Here is an 18,246-nt window from a genome sequence, read left to right on the forward strand (position 1 = left end):
GTTCTAGTAAGGAATGACCTTCAGTTTAAGGAATGACCTTCAGCTTATTTCCTGGAATAGTGCTAAATTCTTCATTGCCTATCTTTTTCATTTGTGTACACAGCACAAACAGTAAATAACATAATGAGTGAAGTTGCAACCAACTCCCCCCAATGCCTCAGGTTTTAGCTTTTAAGTTTTTCAGATTCTGTACTGCTTTAGTGTGTAGTTCTGAGCTTCATATTAGGGGATAGTAAGCTCTTTTCACAGGGTAGGTAGACAAAACAATTCCTTCTCTAGCTGGGGACCAAGGACAAATGATCCATATTTCAGGCCCAAGAGCAATGTGGACTGAAGAGAAAAAAACAAGAAAGATGTAACTTCATAATGGGACTTCATGACCTGAAGCTATAATTGGACAATTAACACCAATATGCAAATGGATCAAGACTTACAGAAGTGTGAGACCCCATGACTGGTCATCCATTTTGTGACCATTTTGGGTTCATCTTGGGTGTAGCCCTGGTTGGGCTCTTGTGCTGCCCAAGGTGTGTCCATTGAGGCATTCTAATAAATACCTACTTTATTCTTTAACTCCATCTAGTCTCTGTTCTAGGTCAGCCTTCACAAGGCAACACCCCCAATATCAATAATATAAGAAGTCAGAAATTTGTGTTAAAGACGATCTACACACAAAAAATTTACTCAACTCATTTAATAAAACCATTTTGTTAAAAAATTACTTAGTAATGATTGGAATTTTACATAGAAAATTCAGAAATTACAAAAGATGGCATTGTATAACAAATATAATCTGAATGTATGAGAAGAGTTATACTTTTGGTAGTAAGGTCCACAAAAACCTATGCAAAAGGAGAGAGCAGCTGTTCCTGAGTTAATTGTGCTTTTTGGATATTCTTCTGAGATAACATGGCAGCAGCGTAAAATACTCTTTTTAAGAGAATCAGTGCTAAGAATGTCTCTTCTACTCATTTTATGACTGATATTACACATGCCTTCTCCTGGCACAGTTAAGAGGTTCTCCAAATGCCCAATAAAGAAAGTATCTGAGGCCTAAAGAAATACTCCAAATGAAAAGCAGCGTACTGTGAGCGGCCTACAGGTAAAAATACAGGTCAAAAAACCCCAAGCATCTCTCCTTTGCATCTCTCCTCTATACACATACCCATCTATGTAAATTATTCCTTCATAAGGCTTTACAATAAATCTGAAATATTTCAAATCTATACCTAATAAATAGTACAAGAAAATAGTTTTTCAGTATTTACATATGAAACATATAAAACACGATCACTGTAAGACTACTTCTTCAACTTCATCTTCTAAAGAACCAAGGGTATTAATTCCTGGCTTGTTTGTAGTGTACTGCAGACGGTGTCTGTTTAGGCTTCTTCCTTCACCAAACAGCCCATTGTCTTCTTTGACTTTACTGTTTTTATCAACAAAAGGCTTATTACTAGAGCCCCAATCTATGTCCAAAGGTGGTGTATTGTTATTTTTAGAAAGAAGAATGGTACTGGCACTGCTTCCAAAGAGTTGTTCCATTAAATTGGACTTCTTTTCTTTCTTACTATCGAAATCTTCATTTTCCTTAACATTTTCTTCTAATTTGTCACTTTTCTGAGTGAGCCAACTTGGTCTCCCTGATCCCTTCCCAAAGGAAGGTACATAACTACCAAATGCTAACTCACCACTTAAATCTACAGTCCTTATACTTTGCTGCTTCTGCCCTTGTGCTCTTGTGCCATCATCCTGGCTGTCCTTTACAGGAAATCCATTAGTGACTTTCCCAGGAATCTCAAAGAATGGATTCATTTTCTCTTTTTTCTCCAGGGAATCAGACTTTCTTGCTGTATTTATGAGTGGTGCTTGGGAAGTTGTTTTTGTGTTTGTTGTATTTTGAATTTCTCTATCAATTTCTTGCATTTTAGCAAGCAGGAACTTTCTTTTTCGCCGCTCTTTCAGCGTTTCAGTGCTTTCTCTCTCTACTTCAGGTTTGTGAATTTCTGTCTCCATCTTTATTTTCTCTTCTTTATCCAATAAAAAGTTGCTTTCTTTTTTAATTTTGTCATATTCTTTCCTTTGCCACTCTGCAAAAAATTTTTGAACAATATTTAAAATGTTTTAATTTTAAAATACCCTTATAAGATTGTGAAAATAATGCAAGCAAAAAAAGCCATTGAGTTTCTAACATGCTCTTCTATATACAATGACATTTTTCTGCTACAAGAATAAATATAAATCCACTCCTGGTTCTCTGATAAGATATAAAAGTTTACTGTCATCCTCCAAAGGACATTACCCATGCTTTAGAATTTTCAAAGCAATTTGATTTCTGCCAATTACCTTCCCATTTCCTGAGTTTGAATGAAAATGAATACAACATTACTGATTTTAATAGTTCTGACTTGCAGAACTTTTTTACTTCATTTTTATTTTTCACCACTGCTGACATTAGGACAGTCCTGGGATGTAAGTGTGGGTTCTTTTTTTTCCCATAAAGGGAACTATTTCTGTGAAGTAATCAGGCCTCAAAGTCATAGGAGTAATCACCTGTTTCAAGCAGTTAATGATTTAAAATACCCTGCACCAGTTGCATACAGAAAAGACCTTTACATGAGTGTTCTGTGCATCAGTGGCTGGACTCAGAGTGACTGTGCACGGCTATGAAGGGACACCAAAGGTACAAAGCAGCAACTTACGGACAGAACCTGGAAATGCTTATGTGTAGAAGAAGGAGGAAGCTTCTCAAATATTTCTCTCTTCAAAACATTTTTCCCCCAAGATAACAGATGTATATTTGGCCAAAACTTGAATATGAAGGACTACTTGGTCCCTCCAACACAGTGGCATTCTCCTTTGAACACTTTACTCAAATTTCTGACTTAGGCTTTTACAAAGTTCCACGTTACCTACTGTACTTTGGCTCAGGCTTTCAGAAACAATTGCAGTAGTTCAGTTAATATATTTAACATAGATATTCTTTTCAGTAGCAGATCATTATGGAAGTTAAGTCAAGAGCCATGTTTTTGTCTGTAAGGTGGGGGAAATACCAGCTTATTCCATATGATGGGTAAGGAGGTTAAATCATCTTATTCAGAGACATAAAACCAGATTCTTGGCTTACGTAAGTCATGATAGAAGATTTTTCAAAGATTTTACCTCTGAACACAGCTACAGATTTTTAGAATTCTTGTCATATAGAGTAAGTAGTACAGTTCATTAACTGCAATCACTGAAAGAGTTCTTTAACATGACAGGGTGCAGTCCATCTAAAATATCTGAGATTGATTTGTGCATGTAAGTGATTAAGATGCTGTGAAAACCAAATGAATAAAAAAGCAATATTAATATATAATGATAAAAACGGACATTTCTCAAATAGCCAAACCAAATGATTCAGATAACCAGACCTGAAAAGATAAACTAAAATTTAAAATTATATAAGGCAGTAGAAAGTACTGAAAAAAAGGCTATATTCAGGAAAACATATTTGTTCTACTATAAAAGAACAACAGTAAAAATAGTAACTCAAATCTCAATAGTAAAAATCTACTTCCTACCTCAATAACATTTAGCAAGTCAGAGATAACATCAGCATTTACCTTCTATGTCATTCTTGTTTTGTAAAGCACAGTCTCTCAGACTCAATACTTTTTTGTGGACAGCATTTTTTGCTGCTGCATACTTAATCACAGCTGAGTACAGGGAATGGATTATTCTATAGCCTGTATTTCTTTTTGATTCTTCTTTGCATAATATAACTGAAAATAATTTTCCACTGTAGTGATCTCTGCAAAATAATTTTGCTCTTTTCACCAGAAACCAGCAGCCTCACTTGATTAGTATTCTATGGTGCATTTTTCAGCCTTCAGCTGCCCATTTCCTTACCGTCAGGAAGTTTTGGAACCCTCTCCTCCAAGGACTGCATTTCCTGAAAATGTTTCTGTTTCTCTTCCCTCTCCCTGTCTTGTTCTTGTCTTAGGAGTTCTGTTTGTTCTTTCCATGCTTTGTCTTGAGTTTCTTTTTCCTGAAATAAATTAATAGAAAACTGAAGGTGATGAGGAAAAGCAGTCAATAAAATGAACAACTTAACAAAATCATAAGAACTATGTCATTTTGAAATCACATTCTTACTGCTAAACATAAAATTAGTAAGTCATCTTAAACCAAACCAGCTTTGATGATCCAGGGGTTTGGCCCCAAAATATTATCACCTCTAGAATACTTTTACACACCTGAAACAAAATTATATAGACAATCAACTCTATTCTGCATTCCACATTTCAGGGAAGTTGCAGTTCCAATGCCATAAAGCAAAATTATCACTCTCAGGGTGGTTCTCCTTAGAAACCACACATTGTCTTCTTCAGGCAGTTTAATAGAAGGCCACATTTCACCATCATATTCTCTTAATAAGCAAGCAATTAGTTGCCCTCTACTTGTACAATCTGACCTTTTTATTCAAATGAGTCAGTTGTAGATTCAGACAATTTCCTTTTGGTACTTAAATTTATGGAATATAAAGTAACAAACAATCAAAGAGGAAGGTTTAATCTCAGATGACAATTTTAGCTAGTGACTACACATACATATGTAAAAAGCAAGAACCTGCAGAAACGGTATTAACAACAGCAGTTGTTAATCTGCTGTTAAAACAAAATCACTAACACAGAAAAGTAATGGCAATGAAGTGAAGAGAAAGTCTGCATAGTCCAACACATGGGAGTTAACTTTGTATATTGTGCTTATTTTAGAACAAAAACTTCTAGATTAAAAACACCTTTCTAAGAAAAATAGCTACTCCTTAATGAACAAAGAAAAGATGACTGTTAGCCAAAAAACCTTCAAGTATTTTTCCTTCATGTACAAGGTTATCGTTGTTATATTAAAAAATATAAACTACATAAGGAGATAGTGGCCAGGTATTTGAAATGCTTGACTTTAAAAACTGATGAAAGCCTAGACTACCCAAATCTAATTTACATTATTTAAAGCAATAGACATATAGAAAACACACAGTTGGACTCCATGAGCTGCACTGGTACCAACTGGGTGGTTCTGTAACTCACTCACCCAAGGATATACCGGAAGAATACATTAAACTGCATCCATAGTTACAGAAAGGGTTTGGGAAGAGAGAACATACAAATGAAACTGCCATGAAAAAGTTTCAGCCCTAACAGGAAGCCAGCCAAGACCATCCTCAGACCTTTATTTCTGGAAAAAGGTCCTAGCCTCATGTAATCAGAATTTGTAAAATTTGTATCAGAATCTGATTTGTCAGATATGTCATTCTGATTTGTAATACCTTACAAATCTCTCATTTTAGCCTGGGGTTAGCAATACAAAAAAGTGTTAGCAATACTTCTAATTGGTACTATTTTGTACTAAAAAGGGAAATGGAAAAACAAAAAAACCCCCAAGCATATTGACAAAGCTGGAAAGCCAGAAGAAATACCAGCACTGTGACAATAAGACGAAGTGTTGGATTTATGCATTGTGAAATAATTCTGGAAAGTAAAAGAAACCATAATTAAGACCAAATAGAAAACAGAGAGAAGGCAGCCATCACTGTTTAACAGATTCTTTAAATAAGCATTAGAAACAAAGGAAAAGAGTGAAAATGAAAATGAAGTCTTAAAAACTTCAAAGAAGTAATAATGGCAGGAAAAAAATAAATTGAGCTAATGGCTCTCGGTAAGACAAAGAATATGACAAACTCTCTAAAAAAATGGAGTATATTTCTAGAAAGGTAGATCTTGTCTTAAAGAACAGAATGTTTTTGAAATTGTATTTTCTATATATTTGCACATGTATATTACACATTTTCAAAAATATAAGCTCTGCATTTTACAATCTGATAGGTGAATTGGACTGGGTCTCAAATTTTTTATGGAACTCACTATTTTAGGAAGAATTCCCTCTTTCTTGTTTGCTGAGTCACCATAGGCAAGTTCTGATTCTGGAAGAAGTTCTGCTGGTGAGAAGCATCCACTGGTCTGTACACTTTTTGTGAGCTGTAGTCCCTTTTTTATATTTTGGTTGTTGGCTGTAGAAAATACAAACTAATTAAATGGTGTTTTCACTTGAAAATATCTCACTATATACCTGTCTCTAACTTTTCATGATTTGCAGCAAACAAAAGACTGTACTGAAGTCAGTGGAAGTGGAAAGTATTGATGAATTTCACATAGTTGTTTTCAGCATCCGTAAAACCTAATCATAAAAAAATATGCATGCAAAAATTCTACTGAAAAAAATTAATTTAAACCCCACCTTAATGCTACTTATAGGGTCATTATAGTGCACTGAATATTAGTCAAAAAACCCCACAAAATATCCCACTCATCTTACTGCTTGTCACAGAATCAAACTCATAAAATTAAAATTCACTTACTTGAATCTTTGAAACACATATACTTATCTCTATGGAATGACATTTAAAAAAATCTGAACCTAAAATGGAATAATGGTAGAGCATCTATAATAAAACAAGCAGCAGACAAACTGTTTGAAATACTGGCATGAAATATTTAAAACAGTCCCATAAATTTCTGCTTCTTCTGACAAGTACTGATCCAGTGAAAACAGCCTAAGCACACATACAGATACACACATTTATGTGGGTAGGATAAGGTTTGAGACTGTCTTGTCACACCAGAAGAAATCACTGTACTGATACTTTTAGAAGATTATGTTCTGGGACACATATACTCTGAGGAAAAAATAAGTGCAGCTCATCTGACAGACAATACATTTGAATTAGTAAAAACTAAATAAAACTGATCACAAAAATATTCTTAGCAGTGAAGATATGTATTTTTAAAGCCTCTCTAATTTATTCTAGAGTAAATATCTATCGTCTACTCGAGATTTACCACCAACGTTCCCCTCCTCCTTTACTGAGGAAGTTCTGGTATGAAAGTAGTTAAAACTGCTGTTTGGTGAAGTTCAGTGTTTTGGCTCTGCTGTGTTACAGAACAGACAAAAACCCAATGCTTTGTAACCAGTGCTGTGTTGAAAGAAGTGCAAAAACATAAATGTGCTTGAACAAGCAGCGCCAGGGTTGAGCACTGAGTGGCATGAAAGCTATAACCCAGCTAAGACATTTCAAAGATGCTAATAATTTTTATGCTTTTATTGCTTTATACAAGTTACCTCTTTTTCTTTGTACAATATCTGTGTCTTTTTTAGGTGATGACTTCAACATACGATTAGCATATATATTTTTTGCTTCAAGTTCTCTTTCTTTTTCCTGTGAATGGAAGAGGCAGGTATAAGAACTAGTCACTAGTATTTCATTTACCAGTCACTAGCAAAGCTGTAAAGTAAATTAAAAATAGATATGGTAAATAGAAACAGAATAAATAATAGTCTCATCCCCTGTTTTAAGGATAACAAACACATTCTTAATTCTATTTATGCCGTGAGAAAACAGACAACTTTCTCCCCTACAAAAAACTCCTTAGCAAAATATTATGGAGGAAAAAAACTGATCTCTGCAGTGAAAATAAAACTAAATGCCAGTGCTTCCATAAACATGAACAAGACTCAGACCATGTGTATAGACTGCACAACTGAATTTTAAGTGTTGTGAAGAGTTAAACCTTTCAAAGCAAGCAATGATACTTGTCACAGGGCACATCAGCATCAGTTAGCAGAGGCCCATCGCATCATACAGGTAGAGATACTTTTCCTTTACCACATTTACTGAATAAAACATAGAAATGAACAGTGAGTTATCAGAATTCATTTGACAATGAGAGGGTTTTCAAACTGTAAACTCTCCACTAACAAATCTTAAAACTCTTACTCTAAACATTTTAGAGCTACTAACACTACTGCTACTTGCTGGATAGCTGGGAACATGGTGAACTGGTTCATCTCCAACATACTGACACTTGGAGTTTGAGGAAAATTCTACCAGAAACAAAGTACTTTATATACTAAGTAGAACATAACAATATTTTAAGTACTTTTATTGAGAATTTGGACAACAATGATGATGGTGTGGGGTCTAAATAAACATTTGCACACATTTAGCAACACATGTGAATATCACAAATAAATTACATTAATCTTCATTCAAATCTACTTTAAAGCAAGTATATTAGTAACAAAGCACTATTTACACCTGCAGATTTAATTTTAAATTCAAGCCTTCAAATCTAATTTTCCATAGATTTTGTGGTTTATTCTCAATGTTTGGCTTTATATTTGATCTTGCTTTTCTTAACTAGTGCTAACAATAATGATTAACACAGAGGTATTCCTATGATAAACACTGTAGGGTCAGAGCACAGAACATTTCAATTTAATGCAAAAAAAGAACTCACATGTTGTATATAATTAAATACACATCAGAGAGTGCAGCCACTGGTTAACTATTCAAACCTGATTACAGATACTTCTGAAGATAAAATCCCAGAACATGGCTAGCAACTTCAATTCTTTTCACATTTTACCTTCAGCTTCTGATTTAGCTGATTAAGCTCTTCTTGGAGAACTCTATTTTCTTCTTGAGCCTCGTACAACCTTTTTTTCTTTGAATGTAACTCTCGTTGAAAACTGCTACTACTTAATTCAAGATTTCTTTCCAGATCCTTCAATTAAAACAAAATAATATTTTTTAATAACTGAAGTAATTTTTATAGTCAAATTACTTATATAAAATTGAGTAAACCAGTGTCTTGAGTTTGGATATGGGCTCAACCATTGCTGTAACACTGAAATAAACATTTAATCTTAATTTTGAGGGGTCAAAGCACCTGCAGATGCTGCAGCTCATCCTTTTGAGTATTCAGAGGTGATTTGAGGACATAATAGAAACTCATACTACTTTCTGCAAGGCTCTTGCCACAGTGGATCTCCAGATCTCTAAGACAAATCTCCTACTGATGGGTAAGAGAAAGAATCCTTCCCTGAAAGTGCAGCATTAGAAGGAAGAAAACAAGAAGGAATTTTTAACCTTTCTACTAGAAACTAGCTTTGTGATTATGATTTCATTTACATGCCCTCATCTTGTAATAGCTGTTTTAAGTGAAGCTGCGTTGATGAAAGCAAGAAAAAACTAGAAGAAAATCCCTTACTTTTTAAGGCATGATTCATTTTAACATGATCCAGTATATAAATGCTGAAATACCTAATCATAAAAGCACAGATGACAGATGGTGACACTACAGGATGAGGTGGTTTAACTAACTCAGCCATTTATATATTGGTACTGTGGGATTTATTTTATGAAAGCTTAGTCTCCAGCTTAATCCTTGGATTTCCAGATCTTATCTCTGTAATATAATTTAGGTTTAATTACTACTATAGACACCAAACCATCATCTCAATGACATAATTTAAGCTAAGAATAGTATAAAATTTATATACAATATATAAAATATATCTACTATCAAAATAGTACAACTACCAACAGATTGAATAGCGTTAACACAATTTATGTAAGATGAGTTCATAAACATATTTACAGTGTAGACATGCTTAAGACATGTTTAAAAAAATATAAACATTTTTGCTGGATGAAATTAAAATATATTGGACAAATTTCTTATAATCGATACCTGTAAAAGGTCTAAAGATATTTCAATATTTAAAAAAACATGATGTAATTTTGTCCAGCTGAGCTCTCAGATGTGCAGAATAGTGGACAATCAAACACTGTATGAATGCTCTTCAAAAATTAAAAAATAATTATTACTTTTTTTTTTTTAGTGTGAAGTTCCCTAAATACCCAGAAAATTTTACAAATTGTTTCCCTTAAAAAGCAGGAACTAAATTACATAAAGTTTTACTACATCTGCACCCACTTCTGAAATGTTATGGCTAGGTATGAAAACATTTAAAAGCACAAATCCACAGGATATATTCTGACAAAATATGCTTAATTTGTAAAGAGAAATTTGAATGTACAATTATCTCATATGTAACTATATAATCACCTTAAAAATAATTTACTTGATTCTACTTATGGGTAAAACAAAAAAATACTGGTTTTCTATTTGCTCCACAGCTGTGTAAAATTACAATTCATTGTGGAAAGAAATATCGGTACCAGAATTTCTTGCAAAAAGAAAGACATCCCACCTTAATTCTTTTTTCCCTGTCCTCCAGCTTGCTCTCTGCTAAGGCTAGTTTCTTAGCCAGGTCATCTCTTTCAGCAAGGTGCTTATCTGCAGAGAGTTTTTTCAGTTTCTGCAAGACAGTTTTTTTCCTGTACAGCTCATCTTCTGTATCTTTCAGCCGTCTCTCAGTTGCACGTTCTTTCTCCTGAGATTTTCGTAGGCGCTCCCTTAATATTCTAATCTCATTGTTGTGCTGAGCAAGGAGCTGAGAGATTTCGTTTTCTGTATTTTCAAACTTATTCAAGGCTTTCTCCTGCCTGTGCTGAAGCCTCTTCAGTGCCCTGTTTTCCTTCTGCAGCTCATCCAGTTTGATGTGGAGTTCAGTCAGTTCATTTCGGAGCTCATTGATTTTCAGCAGCCTAGCAGAAAGAACTCTTTTTGTAACAAGATCTATATCTTTTGCAGGAGAATCCCTAGTGAGGCTCTGAGAACGGAAACCCCACCGTGTCCCTCTTTTGCTTGGTGCATATTTGGAATCCAATTTCTTTGTGGCTGAGAGAGGAAAAATAAAAAGCGTGTTTACTATTAGACAATGCAGTTTGTCTATTCAGACATCCTTGGAACCAAGCTCTGCCTGAAACAATCATACAATATCTAGCAGAGATGGCAGCTTTCAAACTAGACAATAAAAGGCATATATATGAGAGTTATGCTCCTTTTGATAGCTGAAAAATGGAGATTTATGTCTGTGATCTACTGTAGGAGGTAATATCTGCAGCCATTATTATAGGATCCTTGTAAAGTAATCTGCAAATTGTATCAGAAATAAGAGTCATATTTTGTTAATATTTGATATTGTTTATTGAAATGGTTTATAAATACTATAGTGTAAATGCATACAAAATTATCACATGCTTTTAAAATGGCAACAATTAGCTGAGCATTAGCCAGTTATGTATTATGCCAGATGCAATTCTCTCAGACAAATGCAGTAGTATTTTCAAATCCAGCTGCCATATTTACAGACAAAACAGCAGATTTCAAAGGCTCAATGCAAAAAGCCTCTGAAGCAAAATGATAAATCCCACGAAAATTCAGTTTTCCCTGAGTAATTTATTCTTGTATCACAAGTTATTTTCCACACAGTATTCTCATTTGATTGCTTGCATTCCTATTTATTGCTATTATTATTATTGTCATCCCCACACATAAAAGCTGAACATTTTGTTTCTATCTTATGTGCCTCTCATGCCAAGCTCAAAGAATGAATCATATAATCCACTAAAAATATCTCTTAAAATGACTGAATTAATAGAGTTAATTAATAGAGTGCATAATTCCTTAAGGTACATCAGTATTTGAAAGAAGCAATTACAAACCAAGCAGCAGTTTGTAGTTCTGGCTTGAAAGCTGGGATACAGCACTAGTCCAGTTACATGTACACGGACAGTGTGTGTGACAGCAAATTAATTCTTCCTCCTACCTTTGCCACTCACCATGTTTCTATTCTACTGAGAATACTTGTCAGCAAAAATAACAGCTTAAAAATACCTTCTTATAATTTCCTCTAAACATTTTGCAAAAATACTCATTCATTTTCTGCTTGCTGCTCATTTTTTCCACAGCTTGGGCAAACAAAAGAAGGTGTGTTTTTTTCATTTACAAAGAACACTTATGTCACATTCAAGTGTGAAAAGATTATCTAATACATGCACTGCAGGAATGATGCCACTCCTATCACCAACTAAGGGAGTTCCCATTAACCCTAGACTTGCAGACCCTGTAAGAATTTCTCCTTATTTAGGGCACACATAAAATTCCACTACCAACATTTTACTTTTGATCATTCAGTTACACTGGGGAATAGTGTATTTCAAGACAATGTAACATGACATTCACACTACCTTCATGTAATAATTATATTCAATTCTGGCTATATGAACAAAGAACTGGTCACACATTTGCCCCCTCCAAATTAAACAGCATGGTGGAACTGCCATTTTTGGTTCCCAGACAGACAACCCATGGCTACCATGGAAGAGATGCCACTTCTGAACACAGAGATGCTCAGCAAAACACCAGTTGCACCAGGATACCCACACTGTTAAGGATCTGTAGAGATACATTCCCTGAGCAAATTAAACACTTAAGGTTGGACCTTTTGGCACAGCTTAGATTGTAACACAGACCAAATGATCCACACACTATCAAGCATTTATCAATGAGCAAAAACATCTGCCCAAGAAAGGTAGGACACGCTATGACTTCACTGAAAAATGTATACAATTATTTAGAAGAAGCTGTCCAAGTGTGGCAGAAAGCCTTCACAGCCCTACTTCAGCCCAGGGCCTGCATAACCATGCTACTCTTCTTTGTAGGGATGTTCACCTCCCAACAAACAATCACAAAAGCAGCCTATGTCTGTGAGGGAGCTCAAAGTGGAGTTGTGTCATCTCAAGTTGGAAATATTTTACCCACAAAGAAAGAGCAAAAAAACCTTTTTTTTGAATCTCCATCTGAACCTAATTTTCATCAAAAATGTTTTCTTTTTTTTTGCCACATTAGCAGTCTTTTGTTTATTTAAAGTCCCAGTATTATCTTGTAAAGCTTAGTCAACTAGACTTCCACAAGACAGGTATCTGTAGGTTATTTGGTCAGGGAAATTTCAACAGCTGTCTCCTTTTTACAGACTGCACAGCAAGGACATGCCTTGGGTTTTTGGCCTTGAGGTTTTTGTCAGTGACAAAAAGAAAGCATCAGCATGATTCAACAGAAGGCTAGTATAAAAGCCATATTCACTTGCTTAGAAAATTATGTAGAATTTTGAAAATCATCAAAATTTCTCCTTATGCAGGAGAGGGTTAATTTTAATTTTCAATGGAGCAGCTACTGTCTACCTGCCATTTGTAGTATAATTCACATGAACTGTATTTGTAGATGCTCCTAATGCTAGTTTCTCTTTTTTGAGTTTTCAAAGATAATTAACTCTTTGGAGCAGTTACAAAGCAGCAATTTCTGCTACCTACCTACCTTGGTAGTGCAACAGGCTGTTTGAAGTCTGTGTTTTGTGATGTCTTTTTTCTTGGTTTGTAGATGGAGAGCTTAGAGCTGGTGACTGGCTGGATGAACGAGATGCATTCCCTTCATCTGAATAATAGGAGTCACTATTTTTATCCTCGTCTGATTTCCTCTCCTGCTCAGAATCTGGGCTTCTTACTCTTTCTCCCATTTTTCAGGTTTAACGGCTTTCCAGGATTTTCTCAAAGACTGCTCATTTTGGCACAAAAGATCTTTTAGCTGTCACAATGGCAGCAGTTGGATTATTTCCTCTGGTTTATCATCTTCATCTCTAAGCACAAGATCTCTGCAGTTCAGTTCAGCAAGCAGTAGCTATCATTCAGAATGCATTTTTCTGTAACAATTTAGAGAGAGGAAAAAAACCAGTGAGAATGGTTTTGGTTTTAAGAAAGAAAGGTAAAAAAGCTGTAAAATTATTCATGACTCCTATAACCTTATGACACACACTGTGTTACCTATTGTTTATATTAGTAATTATATTTATATTAATTATTTATATTAAATGTGACAGGCATGGCTCTAGGAATGCTACTAGCATTACATTCAGTAGTCTGAGGTATTTCAATCCCAAAAGAGAAATCAGAATAGTAACACAGCTAAATCCAGAATAAGAAACTACTTCCAAGTTAGAGAAGGGGAAAGAAGAATTTGGAAAACAAAACAGAACACAAGCGAAAGTTTGTTAATATTCAGGAAACTAATTTAGACATGTTTTAAAACTTTTTAACCAAATGAATTAACAACTTATTTGTGTGACTTGAATTGAGGTATTTGTAGAATTTCAGTAAATCTTCCATTTTCAATTTTTGACATTCCAACAATGTTCAATAACAGGCTTGAATATCAATTGTCCCATTTGTCTGGAAAACATCCAGTCCCTAACCCCTAATGAGACTGTACTATCTATCCCAATCTCCACCCTGAAAAGTACTCCCATACCCTACAACATCTGGTGCTTCATGCCTTCAAGATTGGCTAGAGCACACACGTTTGTGTCATGTGTATTTATATATCTACATCTATATTTATACTTTTTTTTGTATCTGATAAGAGAGACCACACCACCAGTACATGATAAACATTACATCTGAAGCAGGCATAAAATAAGAAGGGCTACTCCTGAAGCCCAAAGCAAACTGAAAAATCCCATATCTCAAGGTGAAATCATCCTATTTTGTATTTGGAGACACTTCCTGAAAACGTAATGGAGCAAATACATTCAAAATTTTCTTCACCTTCAAAGAAGGTCAAAAGAATTTTCTCAACAGTTTAGAAGTGTTTTACTGACTATGCTCAGCTTCCCTTGTCTTTTGGCTCTCTCACCACTCTTGGCAGCTTTCAAGCTTAATTTCACCATCTCTTTCTTTTCAATCCAACTTTGAGATATCATGCCTCTAGTGGGTGAATAAATAGGGCCTGCATCAGAGCCCATCAGTTCCACCTGTTGAATGACATAACCTCCTAGCTGATTTCTAAATGGCAAAGCAAATTACGCACCAAAAAATTGAGATGCTTTCAGACAAAACTCTTCTATGCTGCAGGACATTCAACATACCCATAAATGAGCTGTAATTTTTTCACTATATTTTTATTTCCCCAATAAAATAAACTTGGCCTTCTTCTCAGCCTTCACTGCCTATACATGCATTATTGCAGAGCCAAGCAGAACAGAAATGTCAGCTGCCAAGACAGTTTTCATTACAAATTCAAGCCTTCTGGCTCAGTTCACTGTTAGCACAACTCTGTCTCTAGTGACTGGGATCCATTTGGCCTCATAATCTATACAGAAGGAATTAGAGGAATAAATATCCCATCAGGTTTCTAAACTAGGAAGATAGTTGGAAATGAATACTGAATTACCTGGAAAAGAGTATTTTTTGTTACTTAGGAAGTAATTTTCCAAAATAATGTTTTTTAAACACCTAGATATTTTCAAAGTGATCCAAAAAAATTAGATGCCAAAAACTTATGTCAAAAGAACCTGAGAAAAACTAAAATTTCACTGCAAAGCCTACAAAGTTAAATAAGCTATGCTTGAGATCACCTGTCCTAGAAATTGCTAAACACATGCTGGAAGGTATCATTATTTTGAACATGCAGATAATCAGGAATGATTGTTCTTTTTCCTTACAAGATAGTGGAGTTATTAAAAATATTTCTAAAGGACATACCTAATCATAACTATAACTAAGATCATGTAAGAATATTAGAACATATCAGGGTGCTTCCCTACTCCCAAACACTTCCTTGCCTAACTCCTGGCCCCACAAACACCTGTGCAGAATGGATGTTATTTTGCTCCTTGAAGAGCAAAACAAGCCTGATCAGGCAGCATTTTGGGCACAATCTGTTCTCTACAGGATGTACAGGCAAGACCGCATCAGGTCTGGCTCCACAGGACAGAATTTCAGGGAATGCAAAAAAATAGAAACGAATATATTTATATTAAAGTACTAAAATAATATGAGATATAAAAACAGTACTCTGGAGGCCCAGACCTCATATTCTTACATTTAAGGAAAGCATAAATGCCTACAGTTCATGTCTAATTATATATATAAAACAAGAGCACTCACTTTCACATACTGAATTAAAGCTGATCAGCTATTTTATAGCCTCACAAGAGTTCACTGAAGAGGCAATAATCTTTTTGAAGAATGCTTTTCATAACTCAGTGTATTTAAAACAAACAAATTGTAAGAACTGGGGGATTAGAATTATCCACCACTCCTGTTCTGGATATTCCCCACTCCTGAGAATATTTTGCTAAGTATCATTTTGACATACAGTGATATAAAGGAACAAGAAATTTCAATGCATTTTGGAAGTACTTGAAAAGCAATGGAATGAAAACAAATTGAAAAAGGTAAAATGAAGAAAGCTCCTTTGAGCAATACCCAAAAACATCTCTTGGATCTTCAAATGGTTTTCAGTTCCGTAAACTGGTAATATTATCATATTTTCCATACAAAACAAAAAAACCTTAATCTGTCAAGTCTTGCCAAATTAATTTTCCAACAGTTTATAATACAATTTGATTAACAAAAGAATGCACAGTTTATCTTGAGAACAAAAGAATAACTAGGATATTTGAGTTTCACTTCAGTGAGCCTAAGGACTGTTTAATTAAGAAATGTTTTGGTTCCCTGACTTTCCAATTGTTACAAACTAGTTTGAGTTGATTACAAAGTGAGTTTAACTCGTGTGAATAAGATCCTCAAAGATATATATTTTCCCCTGTAGGTTTAATAAGTTGTGAGGAGTGAAACATTATGGATTAGCAGTGGGTCTACTAAACTCCACCACCACCACCAAAATCCCAATCCTCTCCCCTCAAAAGCTCAAGGCTTTTAGAAGCCTAATCAATAGAGAGTGGCCAAAGGAAATCTGGAACTTGCATGAACTTTAGAAAGAGTTTTGTTTCCAAGATTTCATACTCCTTCACTTCTGCTACTTCTGTCTATTGCTATTATTTACATATTTTGTATCAAAACCATGTTCATCATTACAAAAAACAATCAAGCACCAGGTCACTGCAAAGGACATGACAGACAAAACAGAGAACACAAAACAACTGCAACAGCGACAGGAGATTCCCCATTACTCCTAAGTAAATCACACAAACAGAAATTGAACCGTGGGATTACAGGTATTATGCAATAGACAGCAGGGAAAATTACTTAGCAATTCTTCCTATGCAGTGCATCCAAACCTTAGCTCTGTATAAATCACACAAACAGAAATTGAACCGTGGGATTACAGGTATTATGCAATAGACAGCAGGGAAAATTACTTAGCAATTCTTCCTATGCAGTGCATCCAAACCTTAGCTCTGTAGCGCAAGACTCATAAAACTTTGAGTGTCCTTTTCCCCCTCGCACACCAGGGGAAGCTCAGTGCTTTTGCTGGTCACCGAATGGCACTTGCCCGTACAAACACTGACCTCTAACGGCCTGCTCTGTTCTTCCACCTGCTCTGAGACAGGGACACTGCAAGAAAGTCAGCTGCAGACAAGTACAAAAGCATCAATCCAAGTCATTGAAGTGCTGAACTTAAGAATAATTTCAAAAGAAATTCGTCTCCCTCCTCTCCCTGCATCCACCTTTTTCATATCCAAACACTTTAGCTTTTACAGAAGAGAGCCAAGCAAAATTATTTACTTTTATGACATCAAAACATACCGAGGACAAGCTTTAGTGAGGACTAAGTAAAACTTCATTAGGTACTGCAGCTGCTGGCTTAACTGTATGCAGTTTTTCTACTAGCTTTTAACAAAATCACAGAATCAATTAGGTTGCAAAAGACCTCTGATATCATCAAGTCTATGACTAGACATCAGCATGTCAACTAATTCAGGCCACAAAGTGCTATGTCCAGTCTTTCTTAAACACTTTGAGGGATGATGACTTCACCACCCTGAGCAGCCCATTCCTATGTTTAATCACCCCTTCTGGGAAGAAATTGCTCCTAATGTCCCACATAAATCTCCCCTGGCACAGCTTAAGACTGTTGCCTTGTCCTGAATTTTGGTGAATTAAAACGCTCTATGATTTTAAAAGTCTATGTTACATTTACCTGACTCTGTCCCAGTAAGCCACAACGCTACTTGGGCCAGATCTCAAAATGAAGAAGCTGCTGTAAGTCCTAGGTCAGAAATGAGGAAATGGCACTTCAAACAGAGCACATGCAAGCCAGTCCTACAAGAGGGAGAAGAGATTATGTTTCTAAATCAGACTTCATCACGTTGGCCCGTGCCGTCGCTCACACTCCCACCCACAGCCCGGTGCGTGCGGACTTACCCAGCTCAGCCCAGGCACCCCCGAGAGCAGCCCTCCGCTTCCCGCAGCTTTCCTTCACTCAGCCGAGACGCTCTTGAAGAACACATCGAATGTTATTTTCTAGTAGCACTTCGCGATGGCAAATTTTAAATGCAATCACCGAAACCGACATACACTAAACGACTTCGGAGGAAAGGAACTGAACACCAGCGGCCCGAGACCTTCCGGAGGCCGACCCCAGGCCTAGGCCCGGGCCCGTTCCCAGCCCCCACAGCCCCCAGGAAAACACGGCCCCGCGGCGGTCCTGTTCCCCC

The 18,246-nt window shown here is 35.8% G+C and overlaps 1 protein-coding gene across 6 annotated transcripts; it reads right to left on the minus strand.

Moving 5' to 3' along the window:
- Positions 1-670: 670 nt before the first annotated feature.
- LCA5 (lebercilin LCA5) lies at positions 671-18,093 on the minus strand. 6 transcript variants are annotated; one of them, XM_031057185.1, is made up of 11 exons: positions 17,954-18,093; positions 17,730-17,851; positions 17,098-17,158; positions 15,429-15,540; positions 13,107-13,488; positions 10,099-10,628; positions 8,469-8,606; positions 7,162-7,258; positions 5,907-6,052; positions 3,892-4,030; positions 671-2,090 (listed from the first exon to the last, which is right to left on the minus strand). In XM_031057185.1, the coding sequence occupies exons 5-11, from the start codon at positions 13,303-13,305 to the stop codon at positions 1,291-1,293; spliced, it is 2,049 nt and encodes a 682-aa protein (XP_030913045.1). In that variant the 5' UTR covers positions 13,306-13,488; positions 15,429-15,540; positions 17,098-17,158; positions 17,730-17,851; positions 17,954-18,093; the 3' UTR covers positions 671-1,290. The 6 variants fall into 6 exon arrangements, with proteins under 6 accessions (XP_030913045.1, XP_005421212.1, XP_030913043.1 ...); XM_005421155.2 differs by lacking the exon at positions 15,429-15,540; XM_031057183.1 differs by lacking the exon at positions 15,429-15,540 and having other exon boundaries at positions 16,980-17,158.
- Between the last annotated feature and the right edge of the window lie 153 nt (positions 18,094-18,246).

This window comes from Geospiza fortis, unplaced genomic scaffold (assembly GCF_000277835.1).
Source record: "Geospiza fortis unplaced genomic scaffold, GeoFor_1.0 scaffold190, whole genome shotgun sequence".
Classification (NCBI taxonomy): domain Eukaryota; kingdom Metazoa; phylum Chordata; class Aves; order Passeriformes; family Thraupidae; genus Geospiza; species Geospiza fortis.